General features: G+C 51.0%; 1 protein-coding gene across 2 annotated transcripts; it reads left to right on the forward strand.

Moving 5' to 3' along the window:
• Positions 1–1,787: 1,787 nt before the first annotated feature.
• LOC140458895 (poly(A)-specific ribonuclease PNLDC1-like) lies at positions 1,788–20,585 on the forward strand. 2 transcript variants are annotated; one of them, XM_072553641.1, is made up of 10 exons: positions 1,788–1,869; positions 6,980–7,037; positions 8,726–8,799; positions 10,123–10,163; positions 12,890–12,979; positions 13,955–14,055; positions 15,701–15,781; positions 16,751–16,889; positions 20,152–20,221; positions 20,499–20,585. In XM_072553641.1, the coding sequence occupies exons 1-6, from the start codon at positions 1,791–1,793 to the stop codon at positions 13,991–13,993; spliced, it is 381 nt and encodes a 126-aa protein (XP_072409742.1). In that variant the 5' UTR covers positions 1,788–1,790; the 3' UTR covers positions 13,994–14,055; positions 15,701–15,781; positions 16,751–16,889; positions 20,152–20,221; positions 20,499–20,585. The 2 variants fall into 2 exon arrangements, with proteins under 2 accessions (XP_072409742.1, XP_072409743.1); XM_072553642.1 differs by lacking the exon at positions 1,788–1,869 and adding an exon at positions 6,375–6,476.
• The last annotated feature ends 1,745 nt before the right edge of the window (positions 20,586–22,330 follow it).

The following is a 22,330-nucleotide window of genomic DNA, read 5'->3' on the forward strand; positions in this document are numbered from 1 at the left end:
CCTGTATATCTAGGATGTCTCTAATTCCGGGTATTAGTTTTCAGGCTGGTATTGTCTAGTTATTGAATTGATGAAGGGGCCGATGTGGCGATACATCCCTTTAAGAGGGATTTGTTCTGTGCTTTTCTCTTGCAGAGAGGTGTTGCCACAGTGTCTGCTTCAGAACCAGTGGATAAACAGCTTTGAGCCCATGAGTGTTTATTCTTTTAAGTTAGACAAACAAAACATGACTGGGTGGAGTCAGGCTCACACAGACCTCGGATTCTTGTTTTGCTTTCAGCTGAAGTTGGAGTTCGGGTTTGAAGCTGCTAGATATAACTCTCTCTGCTGCAGCTAAATTTGAGTTCTCTCTCTCTGCTGCTACAGTGTTTCTTTCAGTGTTCCTATCTCCTGGACTGGGGATAGCATGTGAGACAACCTGTTTTGCTGAATGTGCCAATGCCAAGGGTGTGTTTATGGAATGCTGCAGTGTTGGAAAAGTTGATGGATAGTAGTTAGATAATATAGTCAGGGGTAAATGTAGGGTTAAAGCTATGCCAATTCTTTTCTTTTCTGTTTGTATTTTAACTGTGGTGTAAGAATAAAGTGTGTTTTGCACATAACCTGGTAGCTTGACCAATCATATCACATCTGAAGCACAGTGCCTTACACTTGCCTTTAAATAAATTCAAAGTTAGAGTCCAGGCCATCTCCTTGATATATTTTGTGGGAGTTTGGTCGGGTCAGTAACACTCAATCTTCTTCCATGATGCACATAACTACAGATGAAGAGGGAATCACAGTCTTTGAGTCATGGAGTCATATGGCACAGAAGAGAACCTTCAGCCCATTGAGTCTGCGCCAACCTATTGGACCAACTTTGATTGATCAACTCTTCTCTAAGCAGTGAAAGGATTGGAGGGTGGCGATGCATTTATTGTGCACAGGAGGATCAATCAGCTTTGAGGCACATAGCCATCAGAAGGTGCTCAATGCATCTGAGATCATTTTCATCTCTTGCAAATGCTGCTGTCTTTTCTGTCAACCATCAGCTGATTGCAGGACATTGATCTGCCCAGGGCCTAAGCTCTGCAGGCTCACAGCCCTGTGCCCCTTTATCCTGATTTCTTATAGTCAACCTCAGAACTGGTTTTATCTGGTGCTCCTACACAATGCCTTTGTACAACCCTCAGTTTGTGATTTGCAGCCAGTTAAGTTTTCTTTTTTTTGAAAAAAGTTGGCCCCTGGTGAGAAATGTGGCAACCAATGTGTGTCCAGAAAGATCCCAGAGCAGCTACAATTTCTGGGTAATCAGTTCTTAATGAAATAAGAGAGGTTGAGGTGAGTGGAGTAGATACTTTGCGGGGAAGCTGGGCAAAACCCCCCCCCAAAAACACGAGAGAGATAAGGATGAATTGATGGGATGAGATGAATAGGATTGGATGAAAGACCAAGTGGGATCCTAAAGGCTAGCAGACATTAGAAGGGCCGGTATTGCAAATGCGTATGATTATTGAATATCTATTTGAAGGGAGGAACAGCTTGGGTATGTTCCCCAAACAAGCACACTTGGCTAGTCCCCCAAAGTAATTAAGAAGACGGGCCAAATTGAGGTTCAGATAAGACGTACCTAGCCCCGCCCTTTCGACAACATTTGGGTGAAGTGGGCGGGGACGAGTCATCCGGCGCCGATTGGCTGCGCCCGGGTGTGTATCCATTCAGGGCGTGCTCTGACGTCAAAACGGCGCGGCAAAGGAATCACGTGGAGCCGGAAGGCGAGGGCGAATTGAGTTGGACGTGGGGAGAGGAACATGTGCGAGGTAACAGCAGCAAATTTCCAATCGCTGTATCCTCAGATCCTGGAGGAGATTGCAAGTTGTGACTTTGTAGGTGAGAATCCTGCAACTTAGTTCGTGAGAGGAGAGGGTTAAATCCCAATTTGATTTTAGATGTATTTTCGATAAGGAGAAAGCGAGGACTGCAGATGCTGGAGTATCAGAGTTGAAAATGTGTTGCTGGAAAAGCACAGCAGGTCAGGCAGTATCAAAGGAACAGGAGAGTCGACGTTTCGGACATGAACCCTTCTTCAGGAATGAGGAAAATGTGTCCAGCAGGCTAAGATAAAAGGTAGGGAGGAGGGACTAAGGGGAGGGGTGTTGGAAATGTGATAGGTGGAAGGAGGTCAAGGTGAGGGTGATAGGCTGGAGTGGGGGTGGAGAGGTCAGGAAGAAGATTGCAGGTTAGGAAGGCGGTGCTGAGTTTGAGGGATTTGACTGAGACTGGGGGAGAGGGGAAATGAGGAAACTGGAGAAATCTGAGTTCATCCCTTGTGGTTGGAGGGTTGCTAGCGGAAGATGAGGCGCTCTTGCTCCAACCGTCGTGTTGCTATGGTCTGGCGATGGAGGAGTCCAAGGACCTGCATGTCCTTTGTGGAGTGGGAGGGGGAGTTGAAGTGTTGAGCCACAGAGTGGTTGGGTTGGTTGGTGCGGGTGTCCCAGAGATGTTCTCTGAAACGTTCTGCAAGTAGGTGGCCTGATTCCCCAATATAGAGGAGGCCACATCGGGTGCAGCGGCTGCAATAAATGATGTGTGTGGAGGTGCAGGTGTTCGGGACACCATGCATGCCCTCCACCTCCTCCATGATTTTCGCTTCCCCGGTCCCCAACACCTTATCTTCACCATGGACATCTAGTCCCTGTACACCTCCATCCCCCATCACGAAGGACTCAAAGCCCTCCGCTTCTTCCTTTCCCACCGTACCAACCAGTACCCTTCCACCGACACCCTCCTTCGACTGACTGAACTGGTCCTCACTCTGAACAACTTCTCTATCCAATCCTCCCACTTCCTCCAAACCAAAGGAGCAGCCATGGGCACCCGCATGGGCCCCAGCTATGCCTGCCTCTTCGTAGGATATGTGGAACAGTCCATCTTCCACAGCTACACTGGCACCACCCCCCACCTTTTCCTCTGCTACATCGATGACTGTATCGGCGCTGCCTCGTGCTCCCACGAGGTGATTGAACAGTTCATCCACTTTACCAACACCTTCCACCCCAACCTCAAATTCACCTGGACCATCTCAGATTCCTCCCTTCCCTTCCTAGACCTTTCCATTTCTATTTGGGTGACCGAATCAACACGGACATTTACTATAAACCGACCGACTCCCACAGCTACCGAGACTACACCTCCTCCCACCCTGCCCCCTGTAAAAACGCCATCCCATATTCCCAATTCCTTCATCTCCGCTGCATCTGCTCCCAGGAGAACCAGTTCCAATACCGTACAACCCAGATGGCCTCCTTCAAAGACCGCAATTTTCCCCCCAGACGTGATCGACGATGCCCTCCACCGCATCTCCTCCACTTCTGGCTCCTCTGCCCTTGAGCCCGCCCCTCCCATCACCACCAGGACAGAACCCCACTGGTCCTCACCTATCACCCCATCAACCTCCATATACATCGTATCATCTGTCGTCATTTCTGCCACCTCCAAACGGACCCCACCACCAAGGATATATTTCCCTCCCCACTCCTATCAGCATTCTGAAAAGACCACTCCCTCGTCAGGTCCACACCCCCCACCAACCCAACCTCCACTCCCGGCACCTTCCCCTGCAACCGCAAGGAATGCAAAACTTGCGCTCACACCTCCCCCCTTACTCCCCTCCAAGACCCCAAGGGATCCTTCCATATCCGCCACAAATTCACCTGCACCTCCACACACATCATTTATTGCATCCGCTGCACCCGATGTGGCCTCGTCTATATTGGGGAGACAGGCCGCCTACTTGCAGAACGTTTCAGACAACACCTCTGGGACACCCGGACCAACCAACCCAACCAACCCGTGGCTCAACACTTCAACTCCCCCTCCCACTCCACAAAGGACATGCAGGTCCTTGGAATCGTCCATCGCCAGACCATAGCAACATGACAGCTGGAGCAAGAGCGCCTCATCTTCCGCCTAGGAACCCTCCAACCACAAGGGATGAACTCAGATTTCTACAGTTTCCTCATTTCCCCTCCCCCCTCCACCCCCCCCCCCCCCCTCCCCTTGTCTCAGTCAAATCCCTCGAACTCAGCACTGCCTTCCTAACCTGTAATCTTCTTCTTGACCTCGCCACCCCCACTCCATCTCTGGCCTATCACCCTCAACTTGACCTCCTTCCACCTATCACATTTTCAACGCCCCTCCCCCAAGTCCCTCCTCCGTACCTTTTATCTTAGCCTGCTGGACACACTTTCCTCATTCCTGAAGAAGGGCTCATGCCCGAAACGTCGATTCTCCTGCTCCTTGGATGTTGCCTGACCTGCTGTGCTTTTGCAGTAACACATTTTCAGCCTTGTATTTTCAATAGGCTACATCTGTTTGCAACTCACGTAGAAAATATATCCTTGCAAATGACTTCAGATTATCTTGATCCGAGTGCTTGTTTTAAGCAATTTAACCTGCTAACCTTTCCCCTACAAAAAAGAAAACACACACATTCCTTTCTTCCCCACACCCTGCTGTCACTTCCAGTTCACCGCTGGCACTGGAGCCCTCTTGCTTTGATGTGGCTGCATTTCATAACCCAAACATTTGCATGCTCGTTCTTTCAGCCCCACCAAAAGGGCTTTAAATATTTGCAATACAATGGGTCAAGTGGTCATTGGTGTGGAAAGTCTGATTTTGTCATAGCCACCATTGACAGTCTGTACAGATTCAGAGAGGGCAAGACAATAACTCCGTGCATGCCACTGAATTTGATTATTCCCTCTCCTGGGGTAATGAAAATTATTTGTTTTACATATAACAGTATCAATGAAGTGCCCTTAAACTAAATCCAACAGTCAATTTTCTAGCGTCTCAAGTTCACTGAAAGTTGGAGATCTAATTCATTGAAATTTCTTGATTTAAATATCTTCTGTGCCCGCTGAATCCTCGGGGGATGTGATTTACAGAGAAAACGGTTGATAATCGATGCAAGAACTGGCGACTATGTCAGGCTTTCACAGACTGAAAAGCAGTAGCTTGTACAATCTGTAAAGTTAACATGTTGGTTTTCATATTCGAAGAGTGTGGTGCTGGAAAAGCACAGCTGGTCAGGCAGCATTGGAGGAGCAGGAGAGTCACTGTTTTGAGCGTAAGCTGTTCATTCCTGATGACGAACTTATGCTTGAAATGTTGATTCTCCTGCTGTTCGGATGATGCTTGACCAGCTGTGCTTTTCCAGCACCACACTCTTTGATTCTTATTTCCAGTATATACAGTCCTCACTTTCTCCTTCTTGGTTTTCATGTCAGAGACAGCAGTGAAAGGACAATGCTATTCACAACCTGCAAATTTGCAACCAAATGATTGTTTTTTTTCAAAAAGATGGTAATTTCTAAGAAACGTGATAGCTGATATATGCATAGCAACATCCCACAACGGTTGCAATTACTGGCTAACCTGTTTTTAAAGAAATCAGATCAAACATAAACAAACCTGGGAGGCCATTCAACTGAAAGGTTTATTCACAAATGCTGCCTGACTTGAGGTTTTTCAGTCTATTATTGTTCTTTGGTCAGATTTCCAGCATCCCGATATTTCACATCGGTATTTCTCATTTTACTGGTGTTCTTTGGTCATTTAATGTATGGCCCAGAAAAATGGGGTGACCACTTCTATTTCAGTTGGAAATGTAGAGTGTGAGTAACTGCAATCACACGAAAGAGCAGGTAGGGAGTCAGTTTAAGGGCCCAAACATCGGTCTGACAGTGCAGCACTCGCTCACTGACAGTGCGGTGCTTCCTCAGTACTGACCCTGTGAGGGTGCGACATTCCCTCAGTATTGACCTACTGACAGTGCGGCGCTCCCTCAGCACTGAACTCTCCGACAGTGCGGCGCTCCCTCAGCACTGAACTCTCCGACAGTGCGGCGCTCCCTCAGCACTGAACTCTCCGACAGTATTTCCTCATTTACTAATTTCTCAGAAAGCAACATCATGTAGTGGGCAGAATAGTCTAATACTGTGGCATATAGTTCATGACGGGGGCATTCCGTGCAGCCATTGTTCAAGTGCCTCGCTTTTCATCAGGAGAGGTTTCAGTGACTCTGTCCAGCTTTTCCTTGACTAACGTGGAGAATCCATTCAACTTTGGACTTTGGATTCCAGAGTCATTCCACATTGGATTTCTGTACGCGTGAGCTTAAGTTTTCACTTGACGGTATTACTGTAGCCGTGATGATTTTTTTTTCACAAGAGTTTGTGGAAGCTTCTTTGGCAGCAGTATTGGCCTCTATTTACTCTCGAATGTTTAATGGTTTAACAAGGTAAACCATTCTGCTTTAAGGTCTGTTTGAAATTTTGACACTTCTGTTAAGCTTTGAAAAAGCACTCATAACTCCATTTTTATTTCCATTTTACTCTGTTTCAATGACGGTTCTGTGAACCTCTCGATGGAGATTGTCATGCACAAGGTGCTTTTGAGGAGGAGGAAATATAGTGAAACAAGAATACTTTACAGTAAGGAGTTACTGATAGTCCCACACCAAAAGTGTTCAGTAAGAAGTGATCAGCATTTGCAGTCTAGGAGTTAAAGTCACAATTATCTTCAGTTTGATTTATTTTTCTCAGTCTGGCGTGAGTACTGTACTGGGGTCTTTTTGGATATTCTGTGAGCAATGGGTTTTTGGAATTCTTAAAGCAGTGTTTTGGCATCAGTTATATCTTTACAGCAAATTTAATGATCTTCAACTAGGTAGTTTTCTGTTTTTTAATTTCAATTTTTTTTTGATTGAGAAACCTCTATTTTATTGTTAAAGCAAATCTGCATGCTTCTGTGCCCATGACAGACCAACTCATTCAAACCAAAACCAAGGAAACTATGATCTATCAAGCCAAAATTCAGTGTGGCATCTGACTTGCCCAGTAATGCCATCAGCTTAGATCATAACACTGCTCACAGCTTATAAAGGTGAGTACGTACTTGTTGCGACCTAACTGGAATTTCTTTTTGTTTAATCCAGCGATCGACACCGAATTGACAGGTTTGCATTCCTTCGGTTCCCCGACTGCACAACTGAGGTAAGGAATTATCTGTTCCGACGTGGAGGGATTAAGAAAGGACGAACTCATTCCCTTTACAGTGGAGGTGGTTGAGGAGGGATTTACCAGAATGCTGTTCGCGATGAGAGATCACGCTTTGAAGGACGGACTGGAGAAGCTAGAATTCTTCCTGCATTGGGGAAGACTGAAAAATGTGAACAGAGTTGCTCAAAATCACAAGGTTTTGTTAGTTTAAGTCGGGAAAAAGTATTAGCCCTGGCAGCATGATGGGTAGTGCAGTCGAAACCTAACTGCCCCCTCTGAGTATTTAGGGCTGGCCAATAAATGTTGGCCGTGCGCCTGATGGCTACATCCTTTCAAACACCAAAGTCACAGAGAGATGCAGCATAGAAACAGACCCTTTGGTCCAATCATTTTCCATAATCCCAAACTAAACTAGTCCCACCTGTCTGCTCCTGGCCCTTATCCCTCCAAATCTTTCCTATTCATGTACTTCTCCAAATGTCTTTTAAACGTTGTAATTGTACCCTTGGGAAGTTCATTCCACAATCAAAGAACCCTCTGTGTAGGAAGAAAAATTGCCCATGTCTTTTTTAAATCTCTCTCCTCTCGCCTTAAAAATGTGCCTCCAGTCTTGAAATTTCCCATCCTAGGGAAAAGATAATTACCCATTAACTCAATCTATACTCTCGTTATTCATCAACTTCTATCAGGTTGCCTCTCAACCTCCTGTACTCCAGTGAGAAACATTCCAGCCTTTCTTTATAACTCAAACCTTTCATATCTGGCAACAATCCTTGTAAATCTCTTCTGAACAGTCTCCAGCTTAATAGTATCCTTCCTATAACTGGTCGACCACAACTGGACACAGTATTCCAGAAGAGGTTTCACCCAATGTCTTATACAACCTCAATATAATGTCCATTCCTGTACTCAAAGGACTGGGCAACGAAGGCAAACATGCCAAACACCTTTTTAACAGTCCTGTCTACATATGATGCAGTCTTCAAAAAATGTACCTGAACCCCTAGGTTCTACAACAATATTCAAGGCCCCACCATTAATTGTATGAGCCTTACCCTTATTAGTTCTCTCAATACCTCATATTTATCCAGATTAAGCTCCAGCTGCCATTTTTCAGCCCATTGACCCATTTGATCACGATCACTCTGTGATCTTAGGAAAAGAATAAAGGCTGAAGATAATGTGGATGGAAGGTTACAGAGACAGGGAGGATTATTGGGCTGGAGGAGGATACAGAGATAGAAGCGGGAATCACAGAATTTCATTGGAGCAGAGGAGGCAAAACATGGAATCCTACAGTGCAGGAAAGGGGGAGGGCCATTTGGCCCATTGACTCCTGCACTGATTGTCCAAGGACATCCTATGCAAACCCACCCTCTCCCTAACCCTGTATCCCTGCACTTCTCATGGCTAACCCACCTAACCCACTAACCTGCACATCTTTGGACTGTGGGAGGAAACTGAAATGCCAGGAGAGAAATCTATACAGACATAGTGTTTGCAAATCCCAGACAGTCGCCTGAGGCTGGAATAAAACCCGAGTCTCTGACTCTGTGAGGCACCGTGCTAACCACTGAGGCTCTTTGCTGCCTGATGAGAGATTAGGAGTTGAAGGTGGGATGTGGGTGCTACAGTCGTAACAGAGGATTGATATTCTAACAAGGTGTCCCAATTGCTTGCAGTTTGTTTGATAACCCGCAGGAACGCTACGATAAACTGAGACCCAGCGTGACACGCTTCACCGTCTCGCAGATTGGTAAGTGATGCAGAAAGGAAAATGGAACAGGTGCAAAAATGAGCAAACAGGACATATTCAAGGGTGGGGGATAATGCTAGACTCTTCCATGTGCATGATGTATGGGTTCAGAAGAGGTCAGCAAACTCTCTCCCTCTCTCACTGTGTCTCTGTCTGTCTGTCTGTCTGTCTCTCTCTCTGTCTGCCCTCTTTCTCTCCCCCGCCTGCCCCTCTCTCTGTCTCTCTTTGTCTACCTCCTGCCTGCCCCCCATTTCTCTCTCTCTCTCTCTCTCTCTCTCTCTCTCTCTCTCTCTCTCTCTCTCTCTCTCTCTCTCTCTCTCTCTCTCTCTCTCTCTCTCTCTCTCTCCTCTCTCTCTCTCTCTCTGCCCCCCTCTCTTTTTGCCTCTCTCTCTCTCTCTCTTTGCACATCCCTCCCTATCTGTCTCTCTTTCCTGCCTGTCTGTGTCTCTCTTTCCCTCCCCTCCCACCCCCCCTTCTCTTCCAGTGCACTATCCCAGTCAGTTGGGACAGCCCAGAGATGAGGAGGAAAACTCCCTCATGGAGTTTTTTTTAATTTCATAAATATACTTTCTTCATAAAATAATTTTGATATCTATACAATTGGTCATGCCATACATGCCATATACATTGCATTTCTTTACAAACAGAGATCGGCATTAATCATTCATATATACAAGTCTGTACACTGACCATCCAGATATTTAGCTGAGGCTTCAGCGGGGGGTGGGCAATTACTGATTGGGCCCCTTACAACGGTGGTCTTTCCCCACCGTGCGATGGCGGCAGCTGCCCCAAGCGTCCCTCAACATGTAGTCCTGGACCTTGCAATGTGCCAGTCCGCAACACTCCATCGGGGTCAATTCCTTCAGCTGGAAGGTCAACAGGTTTCGGACAGACCAAACGGCTTCTTTGACCGAGTGATGATGATCCTCCAAGTCACAGTTGATGTTCGTCTCAGTGTGTCCCCCGGGGAACAGATCGTAGAGGACGGAGTCCATGTCACAGAGCTGCTCGGGACGAACCTCAACAAACACCACTGCATTCGTCTTCAGACTTCCTTAGCATAGGCACGTTCTGGTGGAGATGTTACCATTCAGGGGAATCTCTGCAAATACCTGAGGGTGAAAGGAATGGTGTGTGGAGGGGGTGGGATGGCACTGGAGACTAGTACAATGCTTGTTTCTGAACTTGGATTATGAGTCACATGGGTCATGGAATGAATGGTTTATGCATTGTCAGATCAGCATGGCTTGGCAGGTGTGTTTGATTTTCTTGGAATATTTCAGCTTTAAACAGTTCTCTGTCTCTCCCTTTTATTGAAAGGTCTCTCCTTGTTTACCCCAACAGTCGGATTCAGCCAATGGGTGAGTGGACTTTTCCAGCTTTCAGCCTCATCAACTGACTTTTTGACTACTGACATCTCAAAACTTTTCTGAAACACTACACCCTTCCCTATTTCTGTATCCTCCTCTGGCCCCTACACCTCTCCCTATTTCTGTAACCTCCTCTGGCCCCTACACCCAGTCTGTCCCCTCACTCCTGGGTAGATTAGATTACTTACAGTGTGGAAACAGGCCGTTTGGCCCAACAAGTCCATACCGATCCTCCGAAGAGCATTCCCCTACATTTACCCCTTCACCTAACACTACGGGCAATTTAGCGTGGCCAATTCACCTATTCTGCACATCTTTAGACTGTGGGAGGAAACCGGAGCACCCAGAGGAAACGGGAAAACGCAGACACGGGGAGTATGTGCAAACTCCACAGACAGGTTGCCCAATGCAGGATTTGAACCCAGGTCTCTGGCGCTGTGAGGCAGCAGTGCTAACCACTGTGCCACCGTGCTGCCCCCTCCCTATCTCTGTAACCCCCTCCAGCCCCTACACCCTCCCTATCTCTGAAACCTCCTCCAGCTCCTTCACCCCTTCTCTGTCTCTCTACAGCCTCCCCTAGCCCACTATCCCCTCTTAGCCTGATTCCCATCACTCCACCATTGATTTGGAGACGCTGGTGTTGGACTGGAGTGAACAAAGTTAAAAATCACACCCCACCAGGTTATAGTCCAACAGGTTTATTTGGAAGCACTAGCTTTCGAGCGCTGTCCCTCTATCACGTAGTTATGGAGCAGTGGTGCTTCCAAATAAACCTGTTGGACTGGAACCTGGTGCTGTGTGATTCTTAACTTTGTCCATCACTGACGTTGGGGCCTTCAGCTGCTTGAGGTCCTGAGGGGTCTACATCTGCCTCCGTACTCCTCTCCCTCCCTCTCTTTCTCACTCCCTCAGGACACACCTTCAGCTTTGACCCGAGTATTCACTCCTCTGAACTCCTGTCTCCTTCAGTCGCTTGGTTTAGAATGTCTGTTTGACCTCAGTGTCCCGTGGGAGGTTGATGTTATTTGGTTAATGGTGCTGTCTCCGGGCTGTTAGCCATCTCCGTGGTTGAGATTGTTTAATCTGCCCTTCGTGTGCAGGATTGACGTTCTCTGCTACAACTTCTACCTGTTCCCGCCCAGCTTCGGTCCCCTGGACTCGGAATTTACCTTCCAGTCCTCCACCTGCTCCTTCCTCACCAAATACGGCTTTGACTTTAAGAAGGTACGTCAGCAAGAAGGGTCTGCGGTTTTTTTGCGAGGGAACAGGGCCCTACTCTGGGGAGGGGGTGGGGCCCTGGGGCCCAGTCACAGGCTAAGGGTGGAGCACTGTCGCTGGGGGCAGTGGGAAGGACCCTGGGGCCCTGTCACTCGGGGAGTGGGAGGGGCCCTGTCACTGGGGGAGTTGGAGGGGCCTAGGGGTCCTGTCGCTGGGGGAGGGGCTCTGGGGCCCTGTCGCAGGGGGGGGGTGGGAGGGGCGCTGGTGCCCCTGTCGCTGGGGGGAGTGGGAGGGACGCTGGTGCCCCTGTCGCTGGGGTGGAGTGGGAGGGACCCTGGGGCCCTGTCACCGGGGGAGGGGGACGGGTCCATGGGCCCTGTCACAGGGTAAGGGTGGAGCCCTTTGGCCCTGTCACTGGTGGGAGGGGCCCTGTGACCCTGTTGCTGGGAGGAGGGGGGAGGGACCCTGGGGGCCCTATCGTTGGGGGGAAGAGGATGGGAAACATGGGGCCCTGTCGCTGGGGGGGAGTGGTCGAGTCCATGGGGCCCTGTCACTAGGTGAGGTGCAGGGCCCTGGGGCCCCTGTCACTGGGGGAAGTGGGCAGGTCTATGGGCCCTGTCGCTGGGGGAAGTGGACAGGGTCTATGGGGCCCTGTCGCTGGGGGAAGTGGGCAGGTCTATGGGGCCCTGTCGCTGGGGGAAGTGGGCGGGTCCATGGGGGGCCTATCGCTGGGGGAAGTGGGCGGGTCCATGGGGGCCTATCGCTGGGGGAGGGGGCGGGTCCGTGGGGGCCTGTCGCTGGGGGGAGGGGGCGGGTCCATGGGGACCTGTCGCTGGGGGGAGTTGCAGGGCCCTGGGGCCCATGTAGTTGGGGGGAGGGGGTGGGACCTCGGGCAATGTCGCTGGGGGGTGGGGTGGGACCTTGGGGGTTGCTTGTCGCTGTGGGGGGGGGGAGAGGGGTGTGGCAGGGTTGGCCCTCGGGGTCTGTAGGGGCGGCCAGGCCTGAGGCTCTGCTGCTGTGGCCGAAGCAGGGCCCTGGGGCCATGGTGGGGGGTGGTCCCTTGGATCTCTGCCGCTATCGAGGGGGCGAGCCATGGGGCTCTGCCCCGGGGTGAGTGCGGTCGGCAGTGTCAGGCTTGCCAGATGCCGTTGCTGGGGAGTCAGTGGGTCTGTTGTTCTCGATTGAGGCCTAACCCATCTCATGTGAGACAGGGAGTAGTGGGGCATGGCTGTTGGAGTAGGTCCCAGTGGGCCCATTGCCAAGAATGGGGGACCATGAGAGCAGTGTCTGGGATGAGGAGGCTGGAAAGCCCCAGGACCTGGGAGCGTGACCAGCGTTGAGTTTGCTACTAGGGTCTGGGGCTGCGGGACCATTGTCTGCACTGAGAAGGTAGTCAGGTGTAATCTTCCCCGGCGAAGGGGGGCTGTTTTTCGGGTGAAAGCGAGGGGCAGTCATGATCCTGACTTGGCTCTTTTTTCTTACCCCCACCCCAAATTCAGTTTTTCAGGGAGGGCATCCCATTTCTGAACGAGGAACAGGAGTCGAGACTCCGAGGGCCTTCTCACCGCTGGAACCTGGAGCCTGAACAAGTATGGAGGAGGCAGGGAGGATGGACACCGTCTGCCTGGATCATGTGAAGGAGCTGGGGGCGGGGGGTCTGGTCTGAAAGGTCACTCCAGGGAGCAGGCAATTTGACTGGGAGAAGCATCACATCCTGTCCTTAGTCAAAGACCTGTATCTGCCCCCACACTCCCATGCCATTCTGTGCACGGTCCTCGGGATGGGGTGCTGCCCACAAACTGTCTCCTGGGGTTTATCAAGGTTGGTGTGTCTCAGTTGAGGAAGCAGGATGGAGTTGAGAGAGAGCAAGACCAGGTACTTCACCGCCCACAAGGGTCTGTGTATCAGGCTGGGCCGTGTTTCCTTGCAAAACCTGTCACCGCACTGTCGGAGGGTCAGTGCTGAGGGCATGCCACACAGCCGGAGGCTCACGCTGAGGGGGCGCCGCATTGTCAGAGGGTCAGCGCTGAGGGGGCGCTGCACTATCGGACAGTCAGTACTGAGGGGGCACCACTCTGTCGGAGGGTCAGTAACTAAGGGGCGTTGCACTGTCAGTGGGTCAGTTCTGATGGTGCATTGCAACTGTCGGGTCAGCGCTGAGGGAGCGCCGGCACTGCTGGAGGGTCAACACGGGGGGAGTGTGGCAGTCCGATGACCAGACCAACCCTAGCACTCTGCTGTCATGGTTTATGCACTATGGGAGTGTCACAGTGTCAGAGTTACTATCTGCTGTCTTGACATGACCCTAAAGGAGCCCCCTGTGTTTCTGAAACTGCATTGAGGGTTCTCCCCTTGTCTGTACTAGGATTTATCACACAATGAGTGCCTGACAAACAGATCAGCTGGTCATCAGCAAGTTGCTATTTATGGGATCTTGCTGTTGTGCTAATTTGCTCCCTGCTGAGAGATTGTTGAAAGGAGCTGCTGAGCTGTGGAACACTCTCAGGTGTGGAAAATCTTTGTCCCATTCCTGGAATAATTCCCATCACGACGTGTTCTTGCAGTTCCATACTGAAGGATCTGCTGAAGGTGATGATAACTGATGTTTCGGAATGGGTTGTCCACGCGAAGGAGGGAGATTCACTCACTCTGCCCAGCGTTCCCGGTAAGAACATAAAACAGCGCAGTACAGGCCCTTCGGCCCTCGAATGTTGTGTCGTCCTTCTGTCCTACTCTAAGATTTGACTAACCGCATACCCTTCATTGTACTATGTCCCATGTGCCTAATCAAGAGTGGTTTAAATGTCCCTAATGTGTCTGACTCTACTAGCACCACTGGTAGTCTGTTCTATGTACCCACCACTCTGAGTAAAGAACCTACCTCTGACATCTCCACGAAACCTTCCTCCAATCACCTTAAAATTGTGTCTCCTCGTGAGAGATATTTCTGCCATTGGAAGAAGTCTCTGACTATCCACTTTACCTTTGCCCCTCAACACCTTGTATACCTCTAACAAGACACATCTCATCCTTCTTCGTTCCAATGAGAAAACCCCTAGCTACTTCTATGGTTCTTTATAAGATATGCCTTCCAGTCCAGGCAGTATCCTGGTAAATCTCCTCTGCACCCTGTCTATAGCTTCCACATCTTGCCTATAATGAAGCAACCAGGACTGAACACAATATTCCAAGTGTGGTCCAACCAGGATTTTATTGAGCTGCAGCGTAACCTCACAGCGGTTTAAACTCCATCCCCCCTGTGAGTGAAAGCTGACACACCAGACGCCTTCTTAACAACCCTGTCAACCTAGGTGGCCACTTTGAGGGATCTATGGACATGGGGCCCAAGATTTCTCTGTTCTTCCACACTGCCAAGAATCCTGTCTTTCACCCTGTATTCTGCATTCGAATTCAACCTTCCAAAGAGAATCACTTCACATTCTCCAGGTTGAACTCCATCAGCCACTTATCAGCCTGATTCTGCATCCTGTCAATGTCCCATTGCAACTTGCTACAGCCCTCCACACTATCCACCACTCCACAAACCTCCACGTCACCGGCAAGCTTGCTAAGCCTCCCTTCCACTTCCTCATCCAAGTCATTTAAAAAAAAAATCACAAAGAGCAGAGGTCCCAGAACAAAACCCTGCGGAACACCAGTGGTCTCCGAGATCCAGGCTGAATACATTCCGCCTGGCACCAGCGTCTGTCTTCAATGGGCCAGTTAACTCTGTATCCAGACAGCCAGATTTCCCTGTATCCCATACCTCTTTACTTTCTGAATGATCATACCATGGGGAACCTTGTCAAACATCTTTCTAAAAGCCAAGGACACCACATTCGCTGCTCTACTTTCATCAATGTGTTCTGTTACATCCTCAAAGAATTCAGCAAGGTTTGTGAGGCATGACCTGTCCTCGGGGACATTCCACATTTCCAACCCTGCCTCACTCCTCAGGGTCAGTAAAGGAGGAGGCCACCAGATTCGTACGGAGTTCATTCCCTCACCCACTCCCACTCAGTGAGTTAACGCTGAGGGAGTGCTGCGCTGTTGGAGGGTCAATGCCGAGGGAACGCCGCACTGTTGGAGGGTCGGTGCCGATGGAGCGCTGCACTGTTGGAGAGTCAGTGTTAAGGGAGTGCCTCACTGTCGGAGGGTCAGTGCCGAGGGAACACCGCACTGTCGGAGGGTCAGTGCCGAGGGAACACCGCACTGTCGGAGGATCAGTGCCGAGGGAGCGCCGCACTGTCGGTGGGTTAGCATTGAGCGATGTGGTTTCAGTAAATGAACCTGTTCTCCCTCTGGTACAGGTCTTCAGATATTCGAGGTGCAGCTGGTGTTGAGGAGAGGCCCTGGCCAATATCTGGACTGAAGTGAACGATCAGAACGAGGTAAGCCTCCCTGTCCAGGTGGGGTGATGGTGCCTGAAGCTGACCTTTCATGGAGTGTGCAATCCTTCCCAGTCGGGCTTTCAATGGCCTGTGGGCGAGTGATTGCAAGATGGCGTGTTGTCTGAGTGACAAGAGAAGTGTGGTGGTGGTTGAGGCTGGGTGTTTGTAGTCGTGTTGCTGATGGGTGGTGTGAAGGAGGAGAAGGGAGAAGGGACCTCTTGCTGAGCTAATGCTGCAGAGTGTGTGTGGGGTCATGTTGGAGGGGGTTGGGGGTAATGTGGGGGAGGGGAACCTCTGTCCCAATTACACACCACCTCATCCTGTCTCTCTCTCTCTGCTTTTGGCTTTCTCCCTGTCTGTGTGTGCCTCTCTCTCTCTATCTCTCCTCTTCTCTCTCTCTTCCCCCCACCCCCCCACACTCTCCCTCTCCCTTCTCTTCTCCCCCTCCACCCAACCTTTTCTGTGTTCATCCTTCGCTGTCTCTTTCTCTCTCTCTTGCCATCTCTTCGATGTTTCTGACTTGCCTTCTCCTCTCTCTTGCTCCTTCAACCCCCCCTCTCTCTCTCTCTCTCTCTCTCTCTCTCTCTCTCTCTCTCTCTCTCTCTCTCTCTCTCCCTCTCTCTCTCTCTCTTCTTTCTTTCTTTCTTTCTTTCTTTCTTTCTTTCTCTCTTTCTCTCTTTTTCTCTCTCTCTCTCACACTCACACTCACACATACCCTCTCTCCATCTCTTCTTCCTCTCACTGGCCACCTGTCTCCCTTTCCCTTATTGTCACATCTCCGCCACTGTCTCTTGTCTGTGTGTCCTTGTTCTCTCTCCATCTCTCTGTCTCTTTGCGTCTCTCTCTCTCTCCTCTTCCCCTCCCCCTCCCCGTCTCTGTCTCACTCTTCATCTCTCTGCCTCTCACTCCCTCTCTCACTGCCCCTCCCCCCTTGCCATCCCTCCCTCCTCTCTCGCTGCCCCTCCCCAGATTGTCATTCACAGGATCAATTACTCCAGACGAGCACAGTTGGACAACTCGCTCAGAGATGGTTGCCGCGTGGATCTGGTGCTGGAGGCTGCGCTTGGTTTTTACTCGAGTCTTCCGTGAGCTGATCAGATCCCAAAAGGTACATACCCCAAGCGGCAGGAGAGAACCTCGTGACCTGGGAGGTAGGGTGTTTGTGTGGACGGAGGATTGTTCTCCAGTAGGACTCACAGGATCGAGATAAATGTGGCATTTTCAGGTTGTCAGGATTAGATTACTTAGTGTGGAAATAGGCCCTTTGGCCCAACGAGTCCATACCGACCCCCAAAGCGCAACCCACCTATTCCCTTATATTTACCCCCTTTTACCTAACACTACAGGCAATTTAGCAGGGCCAATTCACCTAACCTGCACATCTTTGGACTGTGGGAGGAAACCGGAGCACCCAGAGGAAACGGGGAAATGCAGACACGGGGAGTATGTGCAAACTCCACACAGTCAGTCGCCTGAGTCGGGAATTGAACCCGGATCTCTGGCGCTGTGAGGCAGCAGTGCTAACCACTGTGCCACTGTTGCCGCCCGTGACAGACAGAATAAGCACAGGGACCAGTGGCTAGGACCACAGCTAGGCAAAAGTGAGGACCGCAGATGCTGGAAACCAGAGTCTAGATTAGATTGGTGCTGAAAAGCACAGCATCCGAGGAGCAGGCAAATCGATGTTTCAGCCCTTCATCAGGAATGGAGGCGGGGAGCCTCCAATTTTAACCTTAGTGCGAATCCTCGTGCGAGGATGCCTACCTTGAAGAAGTTCTCCTCCTCTCTCCACAAGAATCTCGGAGTCTCTCTCTCTCACTGCAACCCCCAAGTCATCATCTCTGCCCTGAAGTCTTTGTATTCTTTGCTACCTTCTCCCCAGCCCCCCCCCCCCCCCCCCCCCCTCCCGTTTAAAGATGTGGAGACTTTGGCAAGGGTGCAGAAGAGGATTACCAGGATGCAGCCTGGACTAGAGAGGAAGAACTATAAGGAGAAGCTCGAAAAACTCTAGTTTTCCTTTTAGGAGCAGCGGAGGCTGAGGGGAGACTGATAGTCTGTAAAATTGCAATGCACTGATAGGGTTGAGTCAGAATCATCTTTCCAGAGTTTAAAATATCTAAAACTATGGGGCATACATTTCAGGTGAGAGGAGAAAAGTTCAAAAGAGGTGTGAGGGGCATGTTTTTTCGACATAGTGTGTTAGGAGTGGAACACGCTGCCAGGGATGGTGCTGGAGGCAGATACGAAAGAGGGTTTAAGGGACTTTAGGTAAGATAATGTGCAAGGAATGGGGGCATATGAACCTAAGGACAGGCCAAGGATTAGTTTAATTTGGAGTCATGTTTGGCCCAATATTGTGGGCGAAAAGGCCCATTCCTGTGCTGTGCTGTTCCACGTTCTATGACAGTGTGGAGAGAGCTTTACTGTGTATCTAACCCCGTTCTATCCCTGTCCTTGGGGAAATCTGGTGAGCGAGTCTCTCTAAAAGAAGAGTTGGGGGGAGGAGTCCTCAATGCTGTTTTTGTTGCACATGTTGCTGCTGAGAGCAGGGTTGAGAGACAGTTTGCTCTTTCACGCTCTCTCACGCATCGTCTCATGCTCTCGCGCACTCTCGCTCTCCTCTTTCTTCTCGCCTTGTCCCTTTCTGTCTCTGCCCCCTCACTTCTGCATCTCTCTTTCCCCTTCACCCTGACTCTCCCCGCACTCTGTCTCCCTGTTTTCCAGGCTCTCTCCCCCAATCCCTCCTCACCCACAGGCTGCTGGTCTATGTTTCCCCTGTCTCTCCTGTCTCTCCTTTCTTTCTCGCTCTCTCTCTCTCTCTCGCGCGCGCTCTCTCTCTCTCTCTCGCGCGCTTCTCTCTCTCTCTCTCTCTCGCGCGCTCTCTCTCTCTCTCTCTCGCGCGCTCCTTCTCTCTTCTCCTCTCTCTCTCTCGCTGCGCGCTCTCTCTCTCTCTCTCTCTCTCGCGCGCATCTCATCTCTCTCTCTCTCTCTCTCGCGCGCTCTCTCTCTCTCTCTCTCTTCGCGCGCTCTCTCTCTCTCTCTCTCTCGCGCGCTCTCATCTCTCTCTCTCTCGCGCGCTCTCTCTCTCTCTCTCTCTCGCGCGCTCTCTCTCTCTCTCTCTCTCTCCGCGCGCTCATCTTCTCTCTCTCTCTCTCAGCGCGCTCTCTCTCTCTCTCTCTCTCGCGCGCTCTCTCTCTCTCTCTCTCGCGCGCTCTCTCTCTCTCTCTCTCGCGCGCTCTCTCTCTCTCTCTCTCGCGCGCTCTCTCTCTCTCTCTCTCAGCAGCGCTCCTCTCTCTCTCGCGCGCTCCTCTCTCTCTCTCTCTCGCGCGCTCTCTCTCTCTCTCTCTCGCATGCGCGCTCTCTCTCTCTCTCTCTCGCGCGCTCTCTCTCTCTCTCTCTCTCGCGCGCTCTCTCTCTCTCTCTCCCTCTCGCGCGCTCTCTCTCTCTCTCTCCTCGCGCGCTCTCTCTCTCTCTCTCTCCGCGCGCTCTCTCTCTCTCTCTCTCGCGCGCTTCTCTCTCTCCTCTCTCTCGCGCGCGCTCTCATCTCTCTCTCTCTCTCTCTCGCGCGCGCTCTCTCTCTCTCTCTCTCGCGCGCTCTCTCTCTCTCTCTCTCCGCCGCGCTCTCTCTCTCTCTCTCTCGCGCGCTCTCATCTCTCTCTCTCTCGGCGCGCTCTCTCTCTCTCTCTCTCGCGCGCATCTCTCTCTCTCTCTCTCTCAGCGCGCTTCTCTCTCTCTCTCTCTCCTCGCGCGCTCTCTCTCTCTCTCTCTCGCCGCGCGTCCTCTCTCTCTCTCTCTCGCGCGCTCTCTCTCTCTCTCTCTCGCGCTGCGCTCCTCTCTCTCTCTCTCTCGCGCGCGCCTCTCTCTCTCTCTCTCTCGCGCGCTCTCTCTCTCTCTCTCGCGCGCTCTCTCTCTCTCTCTCGCGCGCTCTCTCTCTCTCTCTCGCGCGCTCTCCTCTCTCGCGCTCTCATCGCGCTCTCTCGCGCTCGCTCTCTCTCTCTCGCGCTCTCTCGCGCTCTCGCGCTCGCTCTCTCCGCTCTCTCGCGCTCTCTCGCGCTCTCTCGCGCGCTCTCGCGCTCGCTCTCTCTCTCGCGCTCGCTCTCTCGCGCTCTCTCTCTCTCTCTTGCGCGCGCTCTCTCTCTCTCTCTCTCTCTCTCTCTCTTGCGCGCCGCTCTCTCTCTCTCTCTCTCTCTCTCTCTCGCAGCGCAGCGCTCTCTCTCTCTCTCTCTCTCTCTCCTCTCTCGCGCGCTCGCTCTCTCTCTCTCTCGCGCTCGCCTCGCTCTCTCTCTCTCTCCCTCTCTCCATTCCCCTCTTTTCCCAGTTCCCTGCTGACATGGAGTGAATTATTGTACCTGATACTTTCCTCTCCACAGCCTCTGATTGGACATAACATGCTCCTGGATCTGATGTACCTTCACGACAAGTTTTATCGACCACTACCAGGTACTGTGTGGATGATTATCTTTTGACACGTCAAACACGCACTTTGCCACTTAGCCCGTCTCCTGTCGGCCCCCCTTCCATGCTTTGTTCTCTCCCTCTTGTCTTTCTTTTCCTCACTCCTCTATCTCCCACTTTCTGTCATTCTTTCTTTCTCTCTCATTCTTCCTCTCTCCCACTCGCGTGTTCCTGCTCTCATGCCAGTCTACCATCCATGCTCTCACCTGTCCTTTCCCAGCTGTGCCCCCTGCCTGAAGCTATTCATTCTGTTCCCTTTCAGAGAGTTTTGTTGAGTTTAAGACCAGTACCCACAAGCTGTTCCCCTCTGTGTTTGACACCAAACACATCAGCAAGAGGACCAGACAGGTAAGGAATTCCCCCCGCCAGCCCAAATAGAGTGACTGTGACAGAGAAAGAGAGAGAGAGAGACCTTCCCAGATACATGGACTGTGACTGAGAGACAGAGCGAGAGAGAGACCTCCCCAGTTATAGGAGTGTGTGAGAGACCTTCCCTGATATATAGGAGTGTGGGAGGGAGAGAGACCGACCTCCCCAGTTATAGGGGAGGGAGAGAGAGAGAGAGAGAGAGAGAGAGAGTTATAGGGGAGTGTGTGTGTGTGTGTATGTGAGAGAGACAGACACCCCCCAGTTATAGGGGAGAGTGAGAAAGAGAGAGAAACCTCCTCAGTTATAAGAGAGAGTGTTGGGAGAGCGCAAAAGAGAGACCTCCTCAGTTACAGGGGGGAGAGACCCCCTTCCCCCCCCCCCCCCCAGTTTTAGGGAAGAGAGTGAGAGAGAGAGAGACACCTCCCCAGTTATTGGGGAGATTGTGAGGGAGAGAGACACTTCCCCAGTTATAGGGGAGAGTGGGAGAGAGAGAGAGAGAGAGATCTCCCTAGTTATAGGGGGGAGTGAGAGAGAGAGACCTCACCAGTTAATAAGGGAGAGTGTGTGAGAGAGAGAGATCTCCCCAGTCATTAGGGGAGAGAGGGAGAGACCTCCCCAGTTATAGGGGAGAGTGTGTGTGTGTGAGAGAGAGACCTCCCCAGTTATAGGGGAGAGTGTTGGGGGAGAAAGAGAACGGGGGTGGGAGGGAAACGTCTGCAGATAATGGAATAATGTAGGTTAGTTGGGCTTCAGATTGGTTTTGCAGGTCAGTGCAACTTTGAGGGCCAAAGAGCCTGTACTGCATTGTAATATTCTGTATTCCGTATATCGGGTGGGGTTGGGGTAGCGGGGAGAGAAATTTCTGCAGATATCAGACTAAGAGGGGGAGGGAAATCTCTGCGGATATCAGAGTGAGAGCGCGGGAGATGTCCCCAGATATAGGAATGGTAGGGACAGAGGGAGGATGAGCCGACTGACTGCAACACTGCAGGGAGCCATTCAAGCGGGGGGAAGAGAAAGGAAATGTTGTTTTAATTAGGGATAAAATAGTTCGAGGCACAGCCCATTGTTCTCTGTGACCAGGACCGAGAGTCCCCAGGGTTGTGTTACCAACTTGCTGCTCAGGTTCAGGATCTCTCCGCTGGGCTGCAGAGGAACTTGGAGTGGGAGGGGAAAGATCGTGGTCTGTGGAGGTCCCAACAACATAGACAAACTAGGGCAGAGGTTCTGCTAAGGGAGCATGAGCAGCTAGAAGTTCAATTAAAAAGCAGAGCCGAGAAGGTGGTCATCTCTGGATTCCGACCAAAGTCATGGGCTAATTGGCGCAGAGTCAATAAGATAAAGCAGGTAAATGCGTTACTGTGGGAGGCGCAGTGATCAGGGAAATTAGAAAGCTTGAATTAAAGGAGGAGTTCACAGTGTAGAATTCTAAGGTTATTAAAATGTTCAGCACAGGCACAAATTGGACAGAGCGTATGGAAAGGGTTAGCTATCAATCTTCAAGCAGACTGGACAAACCAGCAGAAGGAGAGTTAATACAGGCCTGAGTGGGTTTTATCTAAATGCATGCGGTATAAGGAATAAGGTAAATGAGCTTGTGGCGCAGATTGAAACTGGCAGGTATGACGTGTGGGTATCACGGCAGCGAGGGGATTAGGATTGGGAGCTGAATATTCAAGGATATACATCCTATCGAAAAGATAGGCAGGTGGGCAGAGGGGGGTG

Source organism: Chiloscyllium punctatum, chromosome 34 (assembly GCF_047496795.1).
Source record: "Chiloscyllium punctatum isolate Juve2018m chromosome 34, sChiPun1.3, whole genome shotgun sequence".
Classification (NCBI taxonomy): domain Eukaryota; kingdom Metazoa; phylum Chordata; class Chondrichthyes; order Orectolobiformes; family Hemiscylliidae; genus Chiloscyllium; species Chiloscyllium punctatum.

What these genes read in the sequence shown, in the direction of transcription:
- LOC140458895 (XM_072553641.1), top strand. Translation starts at nt 1,791, where the DNA reads ATGTGCGAGGTAACAGCAGCAAATTTCCAATCGCTGTATCCTCAGATC. An exon ending in TCCCCGACTGCACAACTGAG is followed by an intron (nt 7,038 to 8,725) that starts GTAAGGAATTAT and finishes AATTGCTTGCAG; the next exon opens with TTTGTTTGATAACCCGCAGG. An exon ending in CAGTCGGATTCAGCCAATGG is followed by an intron (nt 10,164 to 12,889) that starts GTGAGTGGACTT and finishes CCCCAAATTCAG; the next exon opens with TTTTTCAGGGAGGGCATCCC.